General features: G+C 46.6%; 1 protein-coding gene across 2 annotated transcripts in view; it reads left to right on the top strand.

The window, feature by feature from the left end:
- The first annotated feature begins 8,266 nt into the window (after nucleotides 1–8,266).
- Nucleotides 8,267–23,440, top strand: part of KPNA3 (karyopherin subunit alpha 3) — an 82,466-nt gene continuing 67,292 nt past the window's right edge. Inside the window, exon 1 of one of the 2 annotated variants that reach the window (XM_045014095.1) lies at nucleotides 8,267–8,531. In XM_045014095.1, the coding sequence (XP_044870030.1) occupies nucleotides 8,448–8,531 (84 nt within the window). In that variant the 5' untranslated portion in view covers nucleotides 8,267–8,447. Of the gene's footprint in view, nucleotides 8,532–20,901; nucleotides 20,962–23,440 lie in introns of those variants that run through there. The other variant, XM_045014103.1, reaches the window with a different exon arrangement.

Genomic DNA, 23,440 nt, shown 5'->3' with positions numbered 1-23,440 from the left:
TTCCTGGTCAATGTAAGCCAAATCACTCTTAGGCTGAAATAAGTTTCCACATAGGGGTTTCCACCTATTCTGCTCTATCGGTTTAAATTCACATCCTTAGGTTATACCAGTGCAAATTTCCTGCTTGGATAAGACCACAGAAAAATCACTCTTCTGACCCCCAATAAGATCTGCACGAGTGATCTTAAAAAAATTCACAACTGATCTCACTGCGAAGAATCTAACTGTAATGAAATTGACAATATGTGCACTCCTAATATCTGGGCCAGTTATGTCTTCTAAAATCCAGTAATCCAAATATGCCTTTTAAAAACTAACTACGCAGACTTTAACTGGATTCTCTGTTTAGCTATCCTTCAATCTGTTAACTCCCTGCTGTCCAGAGAGCAGCTGGCAGGATTAGGGCCTACATTTGATTTAAAACAGCATGGATGACAACATAAAAAGGACATGGTAAGACAAGGTAAACAAGGAAGATCATGACATACTATTGTGTTTGGACGTATTCTCTTACAAGCGCTTAAGTTTTAATTAAAAAAATTAATGCCTGCGACAGTGTCCAGAAAGTGGGCTGAGGTGGATTTAGAATTATTTTGAAGTACAGATAAAAGACAATGCCTCATAAATGAGAAGACAGTAAAGACAGTTCAGCAGCTGACCTAGGTCTGAGGAAATCCCACCGCTAGCTCTTGTTTTTTTTAGCCTTAGGCATTTATAATTGTATCACTTCACACTAGATAGTGCTTTTCATGCGGGATCTCAGTGCATTCTTTTGCCATGTACCACACTGGTGTCCTGAGTAGTTTTTGGTGCTGTGGACTAGTTCAAACCTACCATTCTGCCAATTATTCAGATTGCTGTGTTGTTACATATGCCTGTCACCATGGCATCTGTCACAGCTGTGAATGATCTTTGAAAAGCTTTCTTACCATTTAATCTTCTCTTTTACACATCTACGAGAAATACAACTGTATTTAGAATCTCCTTGGATTGTAATTCAGGAATTAAGGAGAGCCTGTGCCAGGCATCTGCCATATAATTAATTGTTCCACAGCCTCTTGCATTCTTTTTGGGCATAAACTGAAATCCAGATGCTAAACAATGTTACTACTATACATGATTCTATACATATTTTTAAATAATAATTAACTAATTAAATTACAAACCCAAGGAGTGGAGGTATATAGAGGAAATAAATTAAATCTCAGATATTGACTTTTACTTATTAAATATAACAATTAGAGTTCTATCAAATCTACAAAAAAAATAGTTTGTATTTCACCAATTCTCTCTCTCTTGGGTATTTCTAAGGCACCTATCACTGTGGTTTCTAATAACCTACAAGGAGATCATTAATACTTTTGACACAGATGTCAAAGGTTAGATGTAAGGGGAGAATATGTCTTGAATAATACATGGCCAGCCTTTAACTTCTAATAATCTAGGAGGAGTTCACTCTGACTTCAGTATCCCCAAATTATAGTTATGGTGATCTATACCAAAGTTGCAATATTGATACTGAAGGAAACCTACTAGAGTCTGAGACTAGAAATAAAAATCTTAGCTATCAGACATGAGACCTTTGTTGAAATTAAGTCTCAATCTTTTGAATATTTATAGTAAACAGAGGTGTTTATAATGTAATTTTTTTTCTAGCAACCCATCAGGTTTATAGCCATCAGTCAACTCAGATTGTGCATACTGAGAGTAGAAAGATCTCCTGCATGACTGTCACAAATATAACCTTGCTGTTATCTTTTGAAGCCTAGATCATTGTTATCTCTTCAAATACAAGGAAGTCTTTTTCTCTTTACACTGATTGAACTGTACCAAAGATTTACCAGGTATTCTCTATACAGCTTTTAGATAAACATTTTTTTTTATCTGTAGCATCCACACTATTTAACAAACTGTTACTTATTATCAGAGACAACAGAAAGGCTAATGGAATGTTGGCAAAGGCTGGGACAACTTTGTGCCAAATATGTGGAATTTATTTAAGTGGGGAGGCTGGATTTTCATTTTCTATTCTACTTGGCCTTACTCTTATTTTGAATATCTGAATGCTGAAAATGTACCTGGTGCTGGACAGACCAGAAGACAGAAAGGAAGTTTAATATTTAAATGGACAAACAAAACAATACTCCAAAACAGTGGAGCAGGGTGAAAGTATAATGGCACCAGAATGTTTTTCTTAAAGGTGATCTGCAAAGGAATTTTTAAAGATGGAGCTTGTATCTCTGTTTGCTTCTTTCATGATATATAAAAATGGTATGAAAGGGGTTTTTTTTTGTTTGTTTTTTACTGTTTTTCCTCCTCTGCTTGTTTTGTACTTTTCGAAATATCAGGAATATCAAATCTGGTCTTCTGTAGCTTTGCTGGACGACATCCCTGGGAAGTCTCAGGTGCATATTGTGATCTCTAACGCCTTAGTTTATTGGGGTGAAGGTACTGAATCTTTGTGCAAAATGTTAGTCACTGCAGTTAAAAAGATGTTAACAAAAACAAACTTTAATTACTCTTCTACACATAGTTTTGTAATAGTTTAACTACATTTGTATTTAAAAAAAACACAATTTGAGTCAAATCAGTGCAATCCCCTATTGAGGACACTTCACAGTGGGGATGGGTCACACACAATTTAAATCAGTTGTTAATGCCAATTTTGTTAAATCAGTAGAAAACTATGTGTAGATAAGTCCAGGTGTGTGGGGGGGGGGGTGACCTCCTACCCCCACTCCCTCTCAGTTGCTCCATTCACACACTTGATTCTTGTGATGTCATAATTTCATTAGTTCTACAGACATAGTTTTCAAGCCTCGACACAGTGTTTCCTATTCTCATTATATTTGATGTTTTACTTAAAGCCCCAGCAGCTAGTGGCAAGTCATGAAGTGAGAATCACAGCTTTCATTAGAAAAAAAAGTTTCTAGCCTTCAAGGTTGTGGAGAAAAGCTTAAAAATACAATCTGAGTGCACTCCAGAGGCACTAAAACAGGCAAGTTCTTATAATAAAAAGCAAATAGAGGACTCCCTTGAGCTGCTCAGGGCCCCATGCAATTGCTTAGTCTGCTTATGCTTAGCGCTGTCTCTGACTGCATCCTCACTGATGCTGCACTTCCTGAGGGGCATTGCTAGTATTACTAGGGGCATTACCCACAGTTCTTTGTACTGCAGTGAGATAAGCCACTTTATGATTCTTCCTCAGTGAATTGTGGGATGACTTGTCTGTCCTTCTGGGCACCTTGGAGGAATTGTGGGAAGGTATAGCAGGATAACCAGCTTTCAAGTGGTTTAGCCTGCATCCTCGCTGCAAAGGTTTTAGCCTGCAGCCTTAGATGATCCGGCTAGCCTGGGTTAAAAGCAGCAATAAACTTGGGTCAGAGGGTAGTGTATGTGGATGGGCAGTGATGAGCTGCCAAAATCTTAACAACCGGTTCCCTATAAAAAGTTCTGATTTAAGGGATGTGCGACAGCATGTATTTTTTGTACCAATAGGGTTACCATACATCCATATTTTCCCAGGAGGTGATTAAGAACCGAAAAGCCTGACATGTCCAGGAAAATACAGATGTATTTTAACCCTACCTAAAGTTCATTTTTAAAAAGATGGGGCTGAACTAGAAATGAGCTCCGTTTCACATGTGTAGGTGGTGATCAGGGACAGTCTCAATTTTTGGGTCTTTTTCTTATATAGGCTCCTATTACCCCTCACCCCCGTCCCGATTTTTCACACTTGCTGTCTGGTCACTCTAGGGTGTGCACATGTGTGGGTCCCAGCTGCTCCCTGCCCCCCCCTCATTAAAGCAGGTGTGCAGGGTTACTGCCCTGGGAACTGCAGGGCACCAGTGGATGTGGGGCTGGCTGCAGATAGGGGAGTGGGGCAGGGCTAGCTGGAGGCAGGGAGTGACACGGGCTGGCTGTGGGCAGGTGATGCAGACGGGCGGGCTGCGGGTGGCTGTGGGCAGGGGGTGGGCTGCGGGCAGCTGTGGGCAGAGGCTGGCTGCAGGCAGGGGGTGGCTGTGGCAGGGGCTGCAGGCAGAGGCTGGCTGCGGGCAGAGGGCGGCTGTGGGCAGGAGGTGGGGCAGGGGGCGGCTGTGGGCAGGGGCTGGCTGGGGGTGGCTGGGGGCAGGGGCTGGCTGTGGCTGGCTGGGGTCAGAGGCTGGCTGCAGGCAGGGCGGGGGTGGCTGTGGCAGGGGCTGCAGGCAGAGGCTGGCTGCGGGCAGAGGGCGGCTGTGGGCAGGGGGTGGGGCAGGGGGCTGGCTGTGGGCAGGGGGTGGGGCAGGGGGGTGGCTGGGGGCAGGGGGGTGGCTGGGGCTGGCTGTGGCAGGGGGTGGCTGTGGGCAGGGGGTGGCTGCGGGTAGCTGCGGGCAGTGGCTGGCTGGGGGCAGGGGGTGGGGCAGGGGGCAGCTGTGGGCAGGGGCTGGCTGGGAGCAGGGGATAGGGCAGGGGGTGGCTGGGGGCAGGGGGTGGGGCGGGGGGGTGGGGCAGGGGGTGGCTGGGGCTGGCTGGGGGCAGCTAGGGCTGGCAGGGGCTGGCTGCGGGTGGCTGGGGGCAGGGGGTGGGGCTGGGGGCAGCTGTGGCCAGGGCAGGGGGTGGCTGGGGGCAGGGGGTGGCTGGGGCTGGCTGGGGGCAGGGAAGGCGGGGGAGGGGCACAGACACTCACACGGGCGGGGGAGGGGGGAGGCTGGGAGCAGCAGGACGCAGCCGTGGACTCACCAGGCAGCGGCAGCAGCAGGAGCCCCAGGGCAGAGGTCCAAAGAGCAGGAGCAGCAACAGGGCCAGGAGGCAGCTCACATGGCTCTCGCAGCACAGCACAGCGCAGCGCCCCCCGGCGGCCGGGAGGAGGAATTACAGGCTTCCCAGGCAGAGCCCATCAAAGCTTCCCTCGCAGGGAAGCTAGTTAACAAGCGGTTCTAAAACCGCTTCTAAATTTAACAACGGGTTCGGGCGAACCCGTGCGAACCGGCTCCAGCTCACCCCTGATGGGAGGGGTTTGGAGCAACACCCAAGTAAGACCCTGAGTTAACACCACAGTGAAAATCTACTCTTAGATTACACTTTGCTAAGAAAACTAACATTTATAGAATTCATGGGGAAAGTGTATGAACCTCATACCAGCTATCATTAGAGAGTTGTTCAAAAGTATTAGTGCAGTCCTACTCTAAAAAGTGACTATGTACAATGGTATCACCTTGCTCAACAGATCGGACAATGTAGAACAGATCGCTGTGTGTGTTTAAAGAATAGCTGCATACCTTAGTGACTGAAATAAAACCCTGGTATTATAAGCACTTATGTATGTGCTTAACTCTATGCAAATGAGTACAGCCATTGTGTTCAGTCAGAATACCTGTGTAGATAGGTGTTTGCAGATAAGGGCCTAAGATTTGACTCCTTTTGGAACTGCAGAACCAACACAGTTCATAAATTCAAATTACAACAGGTTCAAAAGTGAAGTGTCTTTTCTGCTGCTGGACCACATTTTGTGTGAACCCCACAAAACCCTGTAATTTGTGACTTCGGAATCCAACCCTTTTGTCTGTCCAACTTTTTGTAAACTGAAGTTGCTGAGACTAGGAAATGTTGTTCTCTATTAACAAACAAACAAAATCAGATGGAATATTTATTTGCAAGTTTTAAATAGGCAGCATTGTTACCATGGAATGTCTTTTCAAATGAGCTGAATGTTAGGATGCGAAAACTATCTCAAGCTGTGCTTGACATATACTAGATATTTGTTACTTTAGACATAATTGGACTTAAGTTTACATCCCAATGAGATGCAAAAGGGGATGTGTGCCTTGTTCCAGATTCAAACAACACTGCATCAATCATTCTCTTACCATTTTCTCTGCATCCAGAAAGGCTAGATTTATTCTTTTTAAAGCTTATTCTGGAGTAAACATTAAAACCTATTTGTAGAATGGAAGTTATAAGAATCTATTTTTATTTTTAACACACTTTTTGTGTAATCTTGTTAAGAGCTGTGCTGCTAAATGACCTCAGGCCATGTTATAGATCTCACAAGCCAAACAGGGTCAGGTGTTCAGGTCAATATTTGTATGGGAGACCACCAGGGAAAGTCCAGGGTTTTTAGGAAGCTGTATTGATGAATTTGACCTTGTCCTCGCTACAAAAAGGTGTGTTTTTAAAATCCAAATGAAGGCAAGGAACTTGACCTGCTAAGTGATAGCTCATGTGAAAACTACAAATTGCTCTGTCTTTCTTCACTAGGATTGTACCTCAAGTTAGTTAACTCAAGGGAGTTAACTCCTGTTAAGAACACACCGTTATTCTATAGTGAAGATAAGGCCTTAGTTGGTAGCCCTCTCAATGGCTACACTAGGAAAAGAAGTGTGTCTTTAACTTGTATTAAAATCCTAGCATGGACAAAGCAAGTTGTGATTTTAACAAATTAGCTTATCAAACTTAGGGCTAACATCGTCCATTAATATGTGTTAAAACTAAAATTGGCCTTGTCTACACTAAACTTTTAACATGTGTCCTTTAATAAATGTTAAAGTACACTTTTTTCTCCGAATATGAACATGACTAGTGAAGAAAAGCCCACAGTTAGTTCTGAATGGATGTCTCAGCATGGTGTTGATTAGGGGTTTGGCAGCAGAAAAGCAGCACATGGTGCTTCTGGACATTGATTCAGTTTATGATGATTCTGAAAGTATAAAACTAGTTCAATACATACATATAGTCTGTTTTGTTGTTGCTTTTGTACTCAACAAATAATACTTTGCTTTATGGAGGCTATTTTGTCATTGGTTCTTATTATCATTACACCCTGAGGGAATAAACTTAGGGGCAGCGGACCTAAATCAAACTGGCTGAGGTAATCAGAGCTGACACATACGGGATTGCAACCCCAGGTCTGTCAGTGGCAGAAGTGGATGATTCTACTTTGAGGCAGTGATGGCCTAAGACCCTGAGTGAGTGGGTCACTTGAAACCAGGAAGTTGCCAATTAGCCAAGTAACCGACACCGATACATAGCTTGAGGCACAAGCAGTGTTCCCAACTCTCATGGTTTTATTAAGTCTTGCACTATTTGGGGATTGTCTTAAAGCTGCAGCACCTAGGGTGACCAAACAGCAAGTGTGAAAAATTGGGATGGGGGTAATAGGATCCTATATAAGAAAAAGACGCAAAACTCAGGACTGTCCCTATAAAATCGGGACATCTGGTCACCCTAGCAGCACCTGGACTCAGGAATACAGGGCAAGCTCAGCTTTCATTTAAAAAATGTTTCCAGCTTCCACAATTGCAGAGAAAAGCCTGAAAAATGTGCCCCAAAAAGGAGAGAAATGCAGACTCTAGGTTAGGGGAGCTAGAAAGGAGATATCTAGACATGCTGCCTGGATGCTGGAACTAGAGGTACCAGGGTGTCCGGCTCCAGACCCCAGCGCGGCAAGCACGTGCGTGGGGCGGCATTTGCCGGCAGGGGTGGCAGGCGGGTCCGGCGGACCTACCGCAGTCATGCCTGCGGGAGGTCCACCGGAACCCCGGGAGCAGCGGACCTGCCGCAGGCATGACTGCGGAGGGTGCGCTCAGCCCGCGGCTCCAGTGGACCTCCCGCAGGCATGACTGCGGACGGTTCGCTGGTCGCGCGGCTCGGCTGGACCTCCCGCCGGCATGACTGCGGAAGCTCCACTGGAGCCGCGGGACCAGCGAACCCTCCGCAGCTGCGGGAGGTCCAGCCGAGCCGCGCGACCAGCGGACCCTCCGCAGTCATACCCGCGGGAGGGCCACTGCTCCCGGGGTTCCGGTGCACCTCCCGCGCATGACTGCTTGGGGCAGCCAAATTCGTAGAGCCGCCCCTGGTGCTGCCACACCCACTGACTTGACGTGGTACCATCATATACAGGGTTTATAATTTGGGTCAATGGCTCTCAGCACCCCCACTATACAAATTGTTCCAGCACCCCGCCCTGCTGGACTTGCACGTGCTACAAAACCCTGGCATTGGCAGGGGCAGCTGCAACTCCGCCACCTCCCTAGAAGACCGCCACGCACAGCGCGCCCCGTGCGTTCCGCCGGCAGAGCGGGCTGGTCGATCCATAGCGCGCCACAATGCGGCTCACAGAGACTACAAGACCCAGAGGGCAACGCAGCGTACAGTCGCGAGACTCCAAGCCGCATTGCATGCCGGAGCCTGTAGTCTCCGCCGCTCGCTACTGCAATGGCTTCCACGTTATGCAAATTAGGCGTCCCTCAAATTAGCATAAAGAAGGGACGGGATGCAGCAGCGGAGCCAGGCCTGAAGCAGAGGAGGTGTGTTCTACAGTGTCACGCTCTTCGTCACTCAGCAACGGCGCGTGCCCCTGCTTTCCACCCCCCCTCCTCGCGCCCGTCACGGAACGTCCCTCTCCCCCCTCCCCGCGAGCCGCCGCCGGAGCCGCCTCGCAGTAGCTGGGAGCCGCCGCCGGAGCAGCCATGGCCGAGAACGCCGCCGCCGCCGCCGCGGGCCTGGAGAACCACCGCATCAAGAGCTTCAAGAACAAGGGCCGCGACGTGGAGGTGAGTCCGGGCCGGGCCGGCGGGGCCGGGTCCCGCTCCCGCCGGGGCTGAGCTCGGCCGCCGCCTCCTCCCCCTCCTCCGCCCCGGGCGGGCTCGAGGGGAGGGGCCCGCACCCCGCTCCGAGCTGGGCGGCTGCCGGGCCCGGCGGGGGCAGTGGCCGCCGGGGGCTCGGCGGCGGCGCAAGGAAAATGCCTCCGGGTTTTTCTTCTCCGTCATGCGGGCGCGGCCTGGGGAGGGAGCAGGGAGCCCGGCAGGGGGTGCGCGGCCGGCCGGCCGCCTCCCCTCGCCGCCCCGCCGCGGGCCTGCAGCCTCCCATGGCGGCCGCCGTCTCCTCACCCCACGGCGGGGCTGAGATAGGGGCAGGTGGGGAGCTGCCGGGCTGGGGGCTCGATCGCGCCGCTCCCCGCCCCGGCTTGTTCCACATGGGGCTGTGTGTGGGGCTGGGCCCGCCTGGGCAGGCGGCGGGATGCGCCAGTGACCGTGTGGCCCCCTCCTCGCCCGGCTAACCAGCTGCCTCTTCATCTCCCTGCCCGATGCTCAGAGGGATCGGCGGCGGCGCTTGCATGGGCTGGACAATGGGGCCGGCTGCCTTTTGTGCCACTCCTTCGGGCAGTAACACCCCTTCCCCCAAACACCCAGCCGCAGGTCCCTCGCATGTCGGCGCTGGTGCTAAAGGCTGCCACCTATTTCTCTCTTAAATGTTGTAGGCCTGCCTAGGCCGGGCTATAGGGGCCAGCGGCGAAACTGCAAGGGCCGCTCCCACACTCAGTTGAGCTTTTTTTATCACACACATTGTGGTGGTCGCTAGTTTTCACTACCAATTCTTGCTTAAATCCCCCAGTCTTTAAAATGACACGAGCCGGGTTCTTGAAATGAATGCAGTAGGCTTAGCAATGTAGATCTGCTAAGAGTCTCCATCTACTTACATCAGGCAGCATAGAGGATAGCTTTCCTTAATCCACTCTCCAATTCTGAAATGCTGTCTCTTTTACGAAGGTGACTGAATCCCCGAGGGTATTGTTTAGGTATTTTGACTCCACTAGCCTTCAGTACTGTGGGCATCTTTCATTGTAACCACTATGGAAAAGAGGAGAAATTCGGAGGGGCTGATGTCTGTCATTTTCTAGCTAAAATAATGAGGAAAAAATCTCTCTGAAGTGAAAGCTAATCTAGGATGAAAAAGGGAATGGTGAGCCTAAATATACTGTCAATGTGTTTTGACTCCATTTGAGGGTGTTCCTCAATTATGTTGCTATATTTGATTATAACATTTAAATAATCCAAAATAGACTTTGAATGTACACCCTTTTAAGGTAAATTTTGAGTTGGAGCAGAATTCACACCTTTACTACTATTGTTTGGGTGGAGACAGTTCGCAGACCTAGTTTAACAGGAGCCATGTCTTTGTAAAGATGACATTCACAATGTAAGATAGTTTTATCTTAATTTCTGTTCAGATTGGTGGTGGTAAATCTCTCTTGCACACAAAGCTCTTTCTATGGAGAATGCAATCTTTTTACAGAAAGGTTTTTTCTCTCCATTTTGGGAGACAATTTAACAGTGATAATTAGATTAGCCAAAAAAGTCCCACCCTTACACCAAGTAATTGGCTTCTATCTTTTTTTTTTCCCCTTCATTTTCAGTCTTGGTCTGTATTTTTTTTGTTTGCCTCTCCCTCTGTCCTTTTCTTTCTCTCTCCCTGTTGCGAATACTGGCTTTGCTGTAGCAGTGCTGAACTTAAGCTTCTGCCTTCCCATCCACTGGCCTAACTGGTTGAAGAGCAAAGCAGGGGCAAACTGAGGGTCCCCACATAGCATAATCTGATCTGTCATCTAAACTGCCTGATATGCAGATGTGTTTGAAACTGGTGACTGCTGAGCTGAGGAGATTTGAGGGCTTGTCTGTATGGGGAAATTGGCAGGCATGGGAATAGTTATACTGGAATAGCTATAGCAGAGTAACTCCCTCATGTGGACACTCTATTCTGGTTAATTACTCTGCTTTGGAAGCATAATTATTTCAAAATACAATCAGGGGAGTTATACCAGAATAGCTGTTGTGGAATAATTCTGCTATTTCTATGCGGAACACAATTTCCCTGTATATAGAGTGACCAGATGTCCCAATTTTATAGGGACAGTCCTGATTTTGGGGTCTTTTTCTTGTATAGGCTCCTATTACCTCCCACCCCCATCCCAATTTTTCACATTTGCTGTCTGGTCACCCTACCTGTATAGACATGCTCTGAAGCATCTTACTTTCCAAGGTGATGGGTCACACTGCTTAGCACATGTAGAGCCAAAGGGTGCATCCATGCTAAGAAAAAGGGTGCTTAGCTTAAACCTGGTAAGGAAACCTATTTCAGATCAGCATTGATGCTCATACCTCAAAAATATTCTTCTTGAAAAGAAAAGTATAGAAGTATATAAAAATTGCACATTGACCCAATGAATTTAAGGTTAGAAGTGTGTGTTAAATGAAACTGAGAATCTGATGGGGAAAAAGAATCAAAATCATAGAACATATGGCTTGTTTTTAATATCTGTATTCCAGTAACTTTGGTGGTCATCCTTTTTCTGGCTGTCCAGAGTACCCATCTTGAAGTAAACAGTAGCAGTATCCTATTTAATATCTTTACCTAGCTAGCTATTAGGCTGCCAGAATATCCAGGAGATTATTTAAGAAGAATATTCCTTGTTTTGCCCCAAAACATTATGTACTTACCATCTGGTGATACTAATGGATTGAGCTGTTTCTGAATAAAAGATACTGTTTTTGACAGGGATGTTCCATTGATTTAATAAAATATATGCTATACTGGGCAAAGCAATAGAGCTCTGTGTGGGACTAGTGTAGAGCCGTGCAGTAGGACTGGGATCCTGCAGGACCTGCTATTATAGTGGCAAAGGGATTAAAAATAGTACCACAAAGGGCTCTACAAAGCAGTTGCCTCCTGTAAGATTGTGGATCTGATAACTGATATGGTTTGAGAATTATTTGTGCTTTGGCACTTGTACCACAACAGAGATGTTCTTCTATTATAGGAGATACTCTAAAAAAAAATTAATGTTCATTTCTGTAGATAACTTTAAGTAAAGAATATCTACTAAAAGCATGATCTAAACTGTTGACCAAAATGCTCCATAGCAATTTATCATCTGTTTGATTATGGTTACTGACTTCTTTCTGCTAACCAGGCTTGAATTAATGTAGAGTACATTGTTTAAGTAACCATCTTCCTTTAGCGTCTATTCGACTAATATTATTGAATATTATAAAATCACTTTTGGTCAAGTACAAAATGTTCTGTCAAACCAATATACTTATTCTTTACTTAAGTTGTAATTAACATTGATATTTTCACTGTTAGGTCTGCTATGCTGTAACACCACCTTTTCTTGTTATAACCTGAGTGGTCCTTACATTTTTTTAAGGGAAGAATCCTTCTATATGCAAAAAGACTGGTTCTCTTGTACTGCAGGGCTAGGTTTTTGAAAGAGAGCACAGTGGGACTTTGTGGTATCTTGTGTACCACAGAGCCAAGTTTTGCAGTGCCTCCTCTGTAGGAGAAAAGAAAGGGGTATCTTGGTGAGCAGTTGTGTGGCCAGTGGATTCATGAACTGTACAGGATGCAAAGGATGGGCCACTGGACTGCCCTTGTTCCAGACTTGAGGAAGAATTGTCATACACAGGCAGCCAGTCTCCTCAAGCTATGCCCAGGGGATCAGAATTTCAACCTATGTGTAGTATTGTTAATATCTCAAAAGTGGTCCTTCTGAACAATGGAATAGTAATAGTCTAACACCAAATTGTAATCATGAAATTAGCTTGTTTTGTTTTATAAACAATGAAAAGCCTTAATTGTTACTTCACAGCTCAGTTTGTACTTTTAAAACATTCTTTGCAGTTTTAAAATCTATAGGAAAAGACTCAGATTTTTAGTTTCTCAATATGCATGGGCCCTGCCTGTGAGAGCTTACAGTTATGCAACACTTAAGTTGTGTAAGCCTTTTATGGAGTTTTAAGGTTTGCTATTTAAACTGGGTATGTCCTGTAAAGTCTCAAAACCACTTAGGGCATGTCTACACTACAAGCATTACAGATGCAGCACTGCAGCCACTCTGCTCTGGTGTAGACACATGTTACTGCAATGGAAGCTGTTTTTCTTCAGTCAGTACCAAGTTGAGTAATTAAGACCGCTGGTCAGGGAAACAACCCACTTCCTTCCCTGACAAACCAAGGGATGCACCCCACCCATGTACTTATTTGCTACACCGTTACTGACTTGGGGTATGGCTACACTTGCAGCTGTACAGCGCTGGGAATTAAATGTGTCTTCGTACAGCTGAGCAGGGAAAGCGCTGCAGTCTGGCCACACTGACAGCTACCAGCGCACTGTCGTGGCCACATTTGCAGAGTCTGCAGCATCATTGGGAGTGGTGCATTATGGGCAGTTATCCCAGCATTCAAGTGGCTGCAAGATGCTTTTCAAAAGAGGGGGGTGGGGTGGAGTGTGACAGGGAGTGTGGGGGAGAGAGAGTGGATTTTTGGAGCCGACACTCTGTCAGCAGCTGCCTTGCAAGTTCCGACCTGTTCACTGAAAGCAAATAGCCCTCTTTTTGTTTTTTTCCTCACAGACCAGATAAGCAGCCTCCCCGAAACGGACCCCCCCCCTTCCTCCCTCCCGCATCGCTGCTTCTCCCTTCAAGCCCCTTCCTTCCCCTCTCTTCAAGCACTAGCTGTGGGCCTTCCAAAGGGAGCTCATTCACAGCAAACAGGAGCTGTGTTTGTTTTTTTGATAAACAGGTCCCGGAGCCCTGAGTTCACAACAAAACAAAGAGTCAGGAAATGCATGATCTGCAAGGTTGCCCATGCACCCTTGTGTGTCCATCCTGCACACTGTATGTGAGGTGGGGAAAAAGTATGTGATCATGTAATTAAAACTCTTACAAAGCATTACATAAGAGGCCAGAATTAAGGGTGCGTAGGCAACTATTTAAGGCATTTCCTAACTTTTGAGAGCTTGACTTTGCAACCTAAATTTGTGTAACTTTGGAGATTTTTAAAATGTCTCTGCCTTTCTCATATACAACTGTAACACCCCAAGTCATGAATCAGAAGCATTTGAATCCTGAACCTTCTGCCATGCAGCACAGGTTTCTACCACTTGAGCTACATGACTGGCTACATTAGATGGGAGCAGGAGATGGCTACTTTCCCAGGGAGGGGACTGAGCTGCTGGTGTTACGTCCTGAGTCTGGGGGTAGGAGTGAGCAGAAAGAGATTGGTATGTCTGCATTTGGGACTTAGAGGAGCCCAGCCCAGCACTCTCTCTCCCCCTACCTGGAGTTCAGGGAGTTCCTTTTTCATACAGTGGCCCCAAGAAGGGGCTGGATTCCAGGGACATGGGAGTGTACCCTAGAGTAGTTAAGCACTGTAACAGGTTACCAAGGGAGGTTGTGGAATATCTCTCAAACCTGTTCTTAAAAAACCTCTTGTCAGAGATGGTCTAGATCAGGGCTTCTCAACCTTTCTTTCTGAGCCATCTCTTCCTCCTCACCTCCCCCCCGCATGCATGCTATAAAAACTCCATGGCCCACCTGTTTTTCTACATATGAAAACCAGGGCCTGCGTTGGGGGGTAGCAAGCAGGACAATTGCCTGGGGCCTTGTGCATTGGTGTCAGAATGAGGTGGGGGAGGCAGGGTACCATGGTCCTCCCACGTTTTGAAAGTGCACGGGCCTGTCCTGTCCACTTTTCACCCCCACCCTTCCTCTTCCCCTGGAGGACCCCCCTTCCCCTGGCCAGGCCTGAAGCTGGAGCATGGGCAGCGGGGGGTGTGTTTGTGTGTGCTGTGCTGCAGACCCTCTGCCTGCCCAGGAGCAAAGAGCAGCCCCTGGCCCATGTCTCCACCCCTACTTCCCCTGTCCCCTGCCCACACCCAGGATAGGTGGAGGGTCTGCATCTCCTCTCAACTGCCTGGCTGCAGGGCTCTTATGGCTAGGCTCTGGCTCCGAGGCCCCGTCCCCCAGCCGGAGCTGGTTGGGGTAAGAGACATGCGGGCAGCTATGGGGAGCTGCAAACCCTCAATCTGTCCTGGGTGGGGGCCCAGGGGCAGGGACCCAGGCCAGGGGCTGCTTTCAGCCTCTTTCTCTCTCTTTCCTTCCCCCCCCTCCTCCCCGTGGCACGTGGAGGGTCTGTGGCTCCTGGCCCACTCTGGCTTGGCTGGGTGTGGGGCCTCAGGCAGAAGGGGCAGGGTCCCTAGCCTCCCCTCCCCCCATTTTGGGAAGGCTCCACCCAGGGCTGGCTTCATGCCACAGGTGTCCCCCCACAAAGCTGCATTGTTCAGGCTTCTGCTTCAACCATGGGTGTTGGGGCTCAGGGCATGGGCTTCAACCCCATATGGCAGGGCCTTGGCTTTCTGCCCTGGAGCGAGTCTGATGCTGGCCCTGTTTGGCAGCCGCACTGAAACCTGCTTGTGGCCCAGGGCCGGCTCCAGACCCCAGCGCGCCAAGCGCGTGCGTGGGGCAGCATTTTGCCGCGGGGGGCGGCAGGCGGATCCGGCAGACCTTCCGCAGTCATGCCTGCGGGAGGTGCACCGGGACCAGCGGACCTCCCACAGGCATGACTGTGGAGAGTGCGCTGGTCCCACGGCTCCAGTGGACCTCCTGCAGGCATGACTGCGGATGGTTCGCTGGTCCCGCGGCTCGGGTGGACCTCCGGTGGAGCATCCACAGCATGCCTGCGGATGCTCCACTGGAGCCGCGGGACCAGCGGACCCTCCGCAGTTATAGCTGCGGGAGGTCCACTGGAGCCGCGGGACCAGCGGACCCTCCGCAGTTATAGCTGCGGGAGGTCCACTGGAGCCGCGGGACCAGCGGACCCTCCGCAGTTATAGCTGCGGGAGGTCCACTGGAGCCGCGGGACCAGCGGACCCTCCGCAGTTATAGCTGCGGGAGGTCCACTGGAGCCGCGGGACCAGCGGACCCTCCGCAGTTATAGCTGCGGGAGGTCCGCTAGTCCCGCAGCTCCGGTGCACCTCCGGCAGGCATGACTGCTTGGGGCGGCCAAATTCCTAGAGCCGCCCCTGTTGTGGCCCCCCAGGGGGCCTCAGTTCCCTAGTTGGGAACCACTGGTCTAGATAATACTTAGTCCTTCCTCAGTGCAAGGATGTGGACCAGATGAGACCTGTTATCCCTTCAAGCCCTACATTTCTGTGAATCTCTCTCTCTGCCATTGTTTTTACTGCTCTGGTGGTTTCCAGGTGTTCTCAGTGTAGTGTCTGCTGCAGCTTTGGCAGCTGTATGAGCCCCGGTCTTTAGAATGTTTGCTCATGTTCAGTTATTTTGGCATGCTGCCAAAATTTTCCTGCTGATAGGGGCAGTGTCAATTTTTTACACCTTATTAGTCAGCCAAATCTGAACAGAATTTCATTCAGTAAATGAAAGGTATGTCTCTAGACGTGGGCCTTTTTCTCTGCCAAATATCAAAAGCCTTCTGCAAGCAGTGGAGATGTTAGAGCAGGGGTAGGCAACCTCTGGCACGTGTGCCGAGGCACGCGAGCTGATTTTCAGTGGCACTCACACTACCCAGGTCCTGACCACCAGTCCCGGGGGCTCTGCATTTTAATTTTAAATGAAGCTTCTTAAACATTTTAAAAACCTTATTTACTTTACATCAATAGTTTAGTTATATATTATAGACTTATAGACAGAGGCCTTCTAAAAACGTTAAAATGTATTACTGGCCTGTGAAACCCTAAATTAGAGTGAATAAATGAAAACTCGGCACAGCACTTCCGAAAGTTTGCCGACTCCTGTGTTAGAGCTTCTAAAAAGGGTTGTAAGAGTATTTTATAATGGAAAGTGTTAAGCAAGTAAGTATTGCTACCAGTTTCCCATATAATAACACTCCCACGCATTGGCTAGTGCTTTTCGCTTGCCCCTGATTCTTCTCAAAGGCCAGATGAATCAAATGGGAAGCGAGCCATGAAAGCAAATTGTTACTATTTTGGACCCATGGAAGGAGGGTGTTCCAAGATCTGGTCTCTGTTATGTTGAGGGGAATGTAGCATCATTATTTCAGCTGATACTGTACATCCTCGGAGAGAGTGCCTGTCTCATGTTCCCAGGGTAACCAGTGTAGATCCCAGAGCACAGGTGTCATGTGCTCTCTCTAGGACAAATTGTCAAATGAGTGGTTGCTTTCAATACCTGTTCCAGTTTTCAAATGGATTTAAAATTTAGTCCTATGTAGAAGCAGCAAAGAATCCTGTGGCACCTTATAGACTAACAGACGTTTTGCAGCATGAGCTTTCGTGGGTGAATACCCACTTCTTTTGCATCCAAAGAAGTGGGTATTCACCCACGAAAGCTCATGCTGCAAAACGTCTGTTAGGGCAGGTCTACACTAAGAATGGGGGTCGAACTAGGGTACGCAAATTCAGCTACGTGAATAGCGTAGCTGAATTCGAAGTACCCTAGTTCGAACTACGTACCCGTCCAGACGCCGCGGAACCGAACTCCGCGGCTCCAAGGTCGACTCTGCTAACTCCAGCTGCCGAGGTGGAGTACCGGAGTCGACCGCGGCGCTTCCGGAGTTCGAACTATCGCGTCTAGATCAGACGCGATAGTTCGAACTCCGAGAAGTCGAACTCACCGCGTCGACCCGCGCGGTAAGTGTAGACTAGGGCTTAGTCTATAAGGTGCCACAGGATTCTTTGCTGCTTCTACAGAACCAGACTAACACAGCTACCCCTCTGATACTTGTCCTATGTAGAGTACATCTCCAAACATACTCTGGTCTGCTCTGTCTCCCTTGACTCCAGTCTTCAGGGTGGCTTTTTGAGGAATGGCTAGACAAGAATATGCTTGTGTTTTGAAAGCATGGGGCTAGAAGAGAGCAAGAAGCTACTGGAGGATAGCTCTTCAGGAGCTTCTTCTCTGGAATAATTCACCCAGTTCTAGTCTACCTCACAAAACAGATAATAGAAGGTAGTGGAAAATGTTTAACTTTTCTGCTAAACTAAAATGACAAACGTCATGGAAGTCAAATCTGCTATACTATCTTGGATTAAAAACATTACAAAAAAATCTCATCATGTGAACATAACTTTTTCAGTATGTTTAAATACAACTTTTCTAGATTTGCTAGAGTAAGATCTTTGAATGTCTTTTTTTTTTCTGAAGCTACAAGTGAGCATTTTCAGGTAAATTGGAAATGGAAACAGCCCCTCATAACCTGCAATGGTGTGAACTGCATGGAATTAGTTGAAGTATGGGATTGACTATATCAAATTCTTGACCAGTGACTGACTAATCCTTGGTAGAGTAGTGACAATTGTAAGGTCTAATAGCTCATAGTCTAAAAAAGCATACTATATAACTCTGGAAAGGATGGAAACTTGAAGTTTCTAGTAACGTATAGCATTTGCTTCTAAATGCTGGCTGGTTGTACAATATTCATCTTTAAGTCTCATTCCGCTTACTCTTGCTTTTCTCTTCATTACTCATTTGATTCTAACAACTTTAGCAGCTACTACCTCTACCATCTGGAATGCCTCTTATTAAGTATAAAAAAAATTAATCTCTAACTTCATTGTCTCCCAGCAGAAAAAGGGTGCTAGAGTTGTCAAAATTAGTTTGGGGAAAATCTTCTTCAGATTTGGTATTTTCTTTCAGGACTAAAAACTGTTGGACCATTATTATTACAGTAGTCATAAGGTCCTAATCATAATTCTACTGCAACTCTCTCAAATTCCTAGGACAACAAAGTCCCTATCCTAAAACATGTACATTCTAAAAAGAGCATAAGAGAAGATGCAGCAGTCAGGTAAAATGGTCAGGGTGATGGACACATGTCTGCATTTTTTTTTCTTGCTTAATTTTGTTTGTTGGTGTTGAGGCCAGGAGTGGGGTGAGAATGACAGGAAGGGAAGTAGTCTGGGGCAGTAGCTGTTTTCTAGGTCAAGGGTTCTCAACCTTTTTCTTTGAGGCCCACTAACATGTTATAAAAACTCCACAGCTTACCTGTGCCACAACAACTGGCTTTCTGCATATAAAAACCAGGGCTGGCATTAGGGGGTAGTAAGCAGGGCAATTGCCCTGGGTCCCATGCCACAGGGGACCCTGCATAGTTAAGCTGTTCAGACTTTGGCTTCAGGCCTAGGTGGGCTGGGGGAGGTGGGGTTTTGGCTTTCTGCCCTGGGCCCCAATGAGATTAATGCTGCCCCTGCTTGGCGTACCCTCTGAAACCTGCTCGCAGCCTACCAGGGGGCCTTAGACCCCTTGTTGAGAACTGTTCTAGGTTACTTGTCTCTGAAGTGCTTAGCACTGTGGGACTCTGATACTTGATTGGGGTTCCTCAGAGCTACTGTAATAACAGTATAAGGTACAGGCTGGGGGAGAGAAATGGGCTCTGGCTGGGCTTTTCCACACCTTACTGCTGTTAGGGGGAAGTCTCTGCACTTCTTGGAGCTGCTGGCTCTGCCTCAGCAGGTGTTGGTCTGCTTCCCCCAGTTAATGTGGCTAGTGTTCTGGGATCACATGCCTACTCTTTCAGGACAAGTAAACTTTCCCAACCATTTTGAAACTTTTGATGCAAGTACAGTGTGGCTACTAAAATACAGCAAGCACAAAATACCACCTACATGTTGCACAGACATTTGTGTTACATGAGTCAAATCATTTGAGCATTTCTCATTGAATCAGTCACCTGTCACTGAAAATTTATTTCCCCATATTCCATCACTTCTGTGGCTATTTTTGATAGTGACTTGAACTGCAATTCTGTGTCCATGCTTTTTTACACTGGTGATTGTCAAACTACGGAACAAATGGTTCTCTGAAATAATGGTGGAAGTTAACACTACCCGTAGCTATGTTGCCATCTGCATGCAGGCTTGGTTAGTATATGATAGACTGTTGTTGCAGCAAGATTTCAAAGGTTATACTTTTTTAAAGAAAATATGGAAGCTTTGCTGTATGGATTTACTCAAAATTAATTAAAAAAAAAAAATTGTTGGGTTCCATACTCAGTAACTGATGTATCATTTGTTCAATTTGTTGGGATTTGACAATTTTTTTTTTGAAAATCTCTTATGTCTTCACCAGTAGAAATGTTTTCATGGTCCTGATTATGCCTTCAACACCTATGTAATCCTTTAGTCTGCAATGGGCATAATCTGAAGTCCAATGGAGATCAGATATTACTGTGATACCATGGAAGAAGGCTGGCCTTGTGGTTCAGGTTGTGGACTGGGACTCTGGAGACCTAGATTTCATTCCTGCTCTGCTATAAACATCCCTTGGACAATTCACAATCTTTCTGTGCCTCAGGTACCCATCTATAAAATGTTATAATAGTACCTCATAATGCCCCTATGAGGTATAGAGGATAAACACAGTAATTGTGAGGTGCTCAGATACTACAGTTCTGAGTGTCATACAAGTTCCTAGATAGATACCTAGTGTGGGATTGATGGGCGGCCTCTGAAGGCATAGTCTCGGTACAGTAAGGGCTTGTCTACGCTACCGCACAGGGTCGATCTAAGATATGTAACTTCAGCTACATGAATAGCATAATTGAAGTCGACATACTTAGATTTACTTACCACAGTGTCTTCACTGTGGTAAGTCGACAGCTGATGCTCTCCCGTCAACTCCACTTGCGCTCCTTGTTCTAGTGGAGTACTGGAGTCGACGGGAGAGGACTCAGTGGTCGATTTATCACATCTATACTAGATGCAATAAATTGACCCCCACTGGATAGTATAGTATATCGGTCTGGCGGGTAGTGTAGACAAGCCCTTAGATCAGGGTTTTTCAAACGGGTTGCCGCTTGTGTAGGGAAAAGCCCTAGTGGGCTGGGCCGGTGTGTTTACCTGCTCTGTCCTCGGGCCACTGGGAGCTGCTGGAAGCAGCGGCCAGTAAGTCCCTCGGCCCACGCCGCTTCCAGCAGCTCCCACTGGCCCCGAGCAACAATCTGCAGCCAGTGGGAGCCGCGATCGGCCGGACCTGCGGAAGGGGCAGGTAAACACACCAGCCCAGCCCGCCAGGGGCTTTCTCTACACAAGTGGCGACCCCTGTTTGAGAAACCCTGCCTTAGACTGAATAAACAAATCTGTGGCCAGAATTTGGTCTAATAAAATCTTTATTACTGGGGATCCATGAGATGGAAAGAATACAGCTTGACTGATGGAGCCTAGGATGAGTCAGTGGGGCTGGCAGTTAGAAAAACATCTGTTTGTTAGCAAATTGAAGGAATTTGATATGGAAATCCAGTGAGACAATGAATATGGAATCCTGTAATAACTCTTCTAGTCACTCTTAGAATAGACCCACCCTTTAAATTCTGCAGAGAACACTGTCTAGAAACTCTTTGAGGGCATAGAAATTCCTTATCCATGCATTTCCCACATGAGTCTGTCAGGGTATGATATTTTCTGTTGGACACAATTTTTACTCATTTACTCTTAGTAATTATTTGTAGTTTAATATATTAGAGCTTTTAAGTGTGAATATTAAAATATAAATGTTTATACAATAAGCATTTAGATTTGTTACATAAAGACAGAAATTTCAAAGTTAGGTTGATGTACAGACCTTATCTACACATGCCATATATAAAAAAAGGTTATTTTTACTTCTTCATGTTCTCTTTACAGTTATGGCCAAAAGCTTTGGTAAAAGCATGCTATATTGGTTGCAAAGTGCAAGCACTCAGAAATGAGAAAATGTTTGATTTAAAAGTTTTGAAAGATGTACAGTTATCACCAGTCAATAGAAGTGAACCTAGAACTCATGCTTTCCTGGTCCCCATTATTATGTCTTTCTTTGTATTGGTGGTTCCTAAACCCTCCTTTGGAGGGGTGGGGGCTCCTGGCCTTGGAGGAGGACAGAAGGCAGCTGGATCTGGGGAGTGGTTGGTGAAACCCAGCTCTACTTTCACTCCACCACAAAGTGTGTAATGCCCTCAGAGGAGGCAAGGATGATTCCATGGCCTGGAAGTGGTCAGGGGAAGTAGACCAGGCTCCCCAACCCTTGATGCTCCAATAGCAGGGACAATCTGGAGCCCTATGGAAGCCCCATGTAAAAGTGCTCTCATTAATCGAGAAATTGTCCAAAATGGTCTGCCAAGATTTCTCTCAGATCTAGGAGTGGAGCCATTGAACAGCAGTCCTATCTATCCCTAATAGGATTTGCCTGCAAGTAAACACCAGGAATCAACAGTGTTGAAAGGATCTGATAGGTCTAACAATATCAGCATGGACTCCTGCTTTTTATCCTTCACTAAGATAGTTTAGTAAAGCAGCCAGTGGAGTCTCTGATCCTGGTCTGTACCTGGATCGACATGGGTCTTCCATTACACCACTCTTATACCTCCTGGCAATTTTCCTTTCTGTGATTCTGAATCTTTTTTTTTTTCTTCCCTGGACTATTCAGTCAACTTCCTCCTTTCCAACATAGAGGTTGGAAAGCTGGATCTGACCCAAGCAAGGGTATATAAAAAGGGCTGACTTTATTTCTTAATCCTACTGGGATTTTTGCCCCTTTGGAAAAGGCCAAGTGGTGGGGGATTTCAGTGGGTAGGAGAATAAGGAAGAAGCACAGAAAGGGTTAAATGATAAGTGCTTGGGTGACTTAGGCTTGGTCAACATTGCATAGCTATGTCTGTGTACACACTACAGCCTTGCTCCCGGGGATAAGTGCCCTACCACACCAACATCATAACCCCATCTTCATGGGAGGTGTAGGGATTAAGTCAGGGTAGTTAGCGTAATGCAGCATCTGTGAAGATGCTACCTTACTTACATTGGCTGTTGGTTTTCATTCTTGTCAATTTCATGGCTCCTTACTAGAGCTATGAAATTGACCAGAAAGCCTGGTGCCAGTGGTGGGCTCTGGGGTAGAGCAGGGCTGTCCCTTTTCCTGGCTGCCCCCCTGCAGGGAGCTGAGAAGTCCGGGCTGTCAGCCCCCCACCCACCTTTCCTCTTTTCAGTCAGTGGAAGTGCTTCTGGTGAGGATGTGCACCACTGACAGAAGAAGGGCAGTGTGGACGTGAACTGCAGTAATTACTGTGGTGGCTGTAAGTGGACTTAACATAGGTTGACTTAAGTTTATAATGCAGAGATGACTTTAGACTCCTAAGTCTCTTAAGTGCTTTTGAACATATAACTGTAAGTATCCAACCCATCCCCCTTCTGCTTCAAAATCCACAATATAACCAACCACTCAGCCCATAACACCATATTCACCTCCCATCCTAACTTTACCAACTAAGCACCTGAATCTGGCTCCTGCTCTGCTAGTGTGGCATCAGGAAAGAGGTTGAGTTTTAAGGGTTGCTTATTCTCTAGGTATTCTAGTTAGTTAGTGATGGGGGCAGGCCGGGCTAGCACAGTGGTTACCATAGTCTCCAGTTCTGTTTATATTGCAGTGGTGGGAGTCTTTCATTGCATTACAATTCAAGTGTAAAAGTCTAACCTAAGACTTAACCTTGGCTTTGTATAATCTTGATCCCCCTTGCAAATGAAATGATGGAAAAAAATTGTAGTTAAAATGGAAACAAATTTTTAGTTACTGCCAAATTAAACTTGATTTTATGGACAGAATTTAAATTTGATATTGAGCCACTGTTCTGTGTGCAAAAAATGCAATTTTAATTTATTTAAAATAAAAAATTCCTTGAATCTTTATACCTCCTCTCTCAGAATGACTAATGACATAATATCTGAAGAAACAGTTGGTGGCTACTTTAGATACACTTAAAAAGGAAAACTTGTACTGTAGCCAAAGTGAAGGAAAGTGTATATTCTAGGAGCCTAGAATTCCTATTCTGTAGTCCCTTAAGCATAATCTTGTATGATTTACTAAAGTGCATATGTAGGATAATCTAAAATTAATTTTTGA

Source organism: Mauremys mutica, chromosome 1 (genome assembly GCF_020497125.1).
Source record: "Mauremys mutica isolate MM-2020 ecotype Southern chromosome 1, ASM2049712v1, whole genome shotgun sequence".
Lineage (NCBI taxonomy): Eukaryota > Metazoa > Chordata > Testudines > Geoemydidae > Mauremys > Mauremys mutica.
This window is presented reverse-complemented; position numbering and strand designations above follow the sequence as displayed.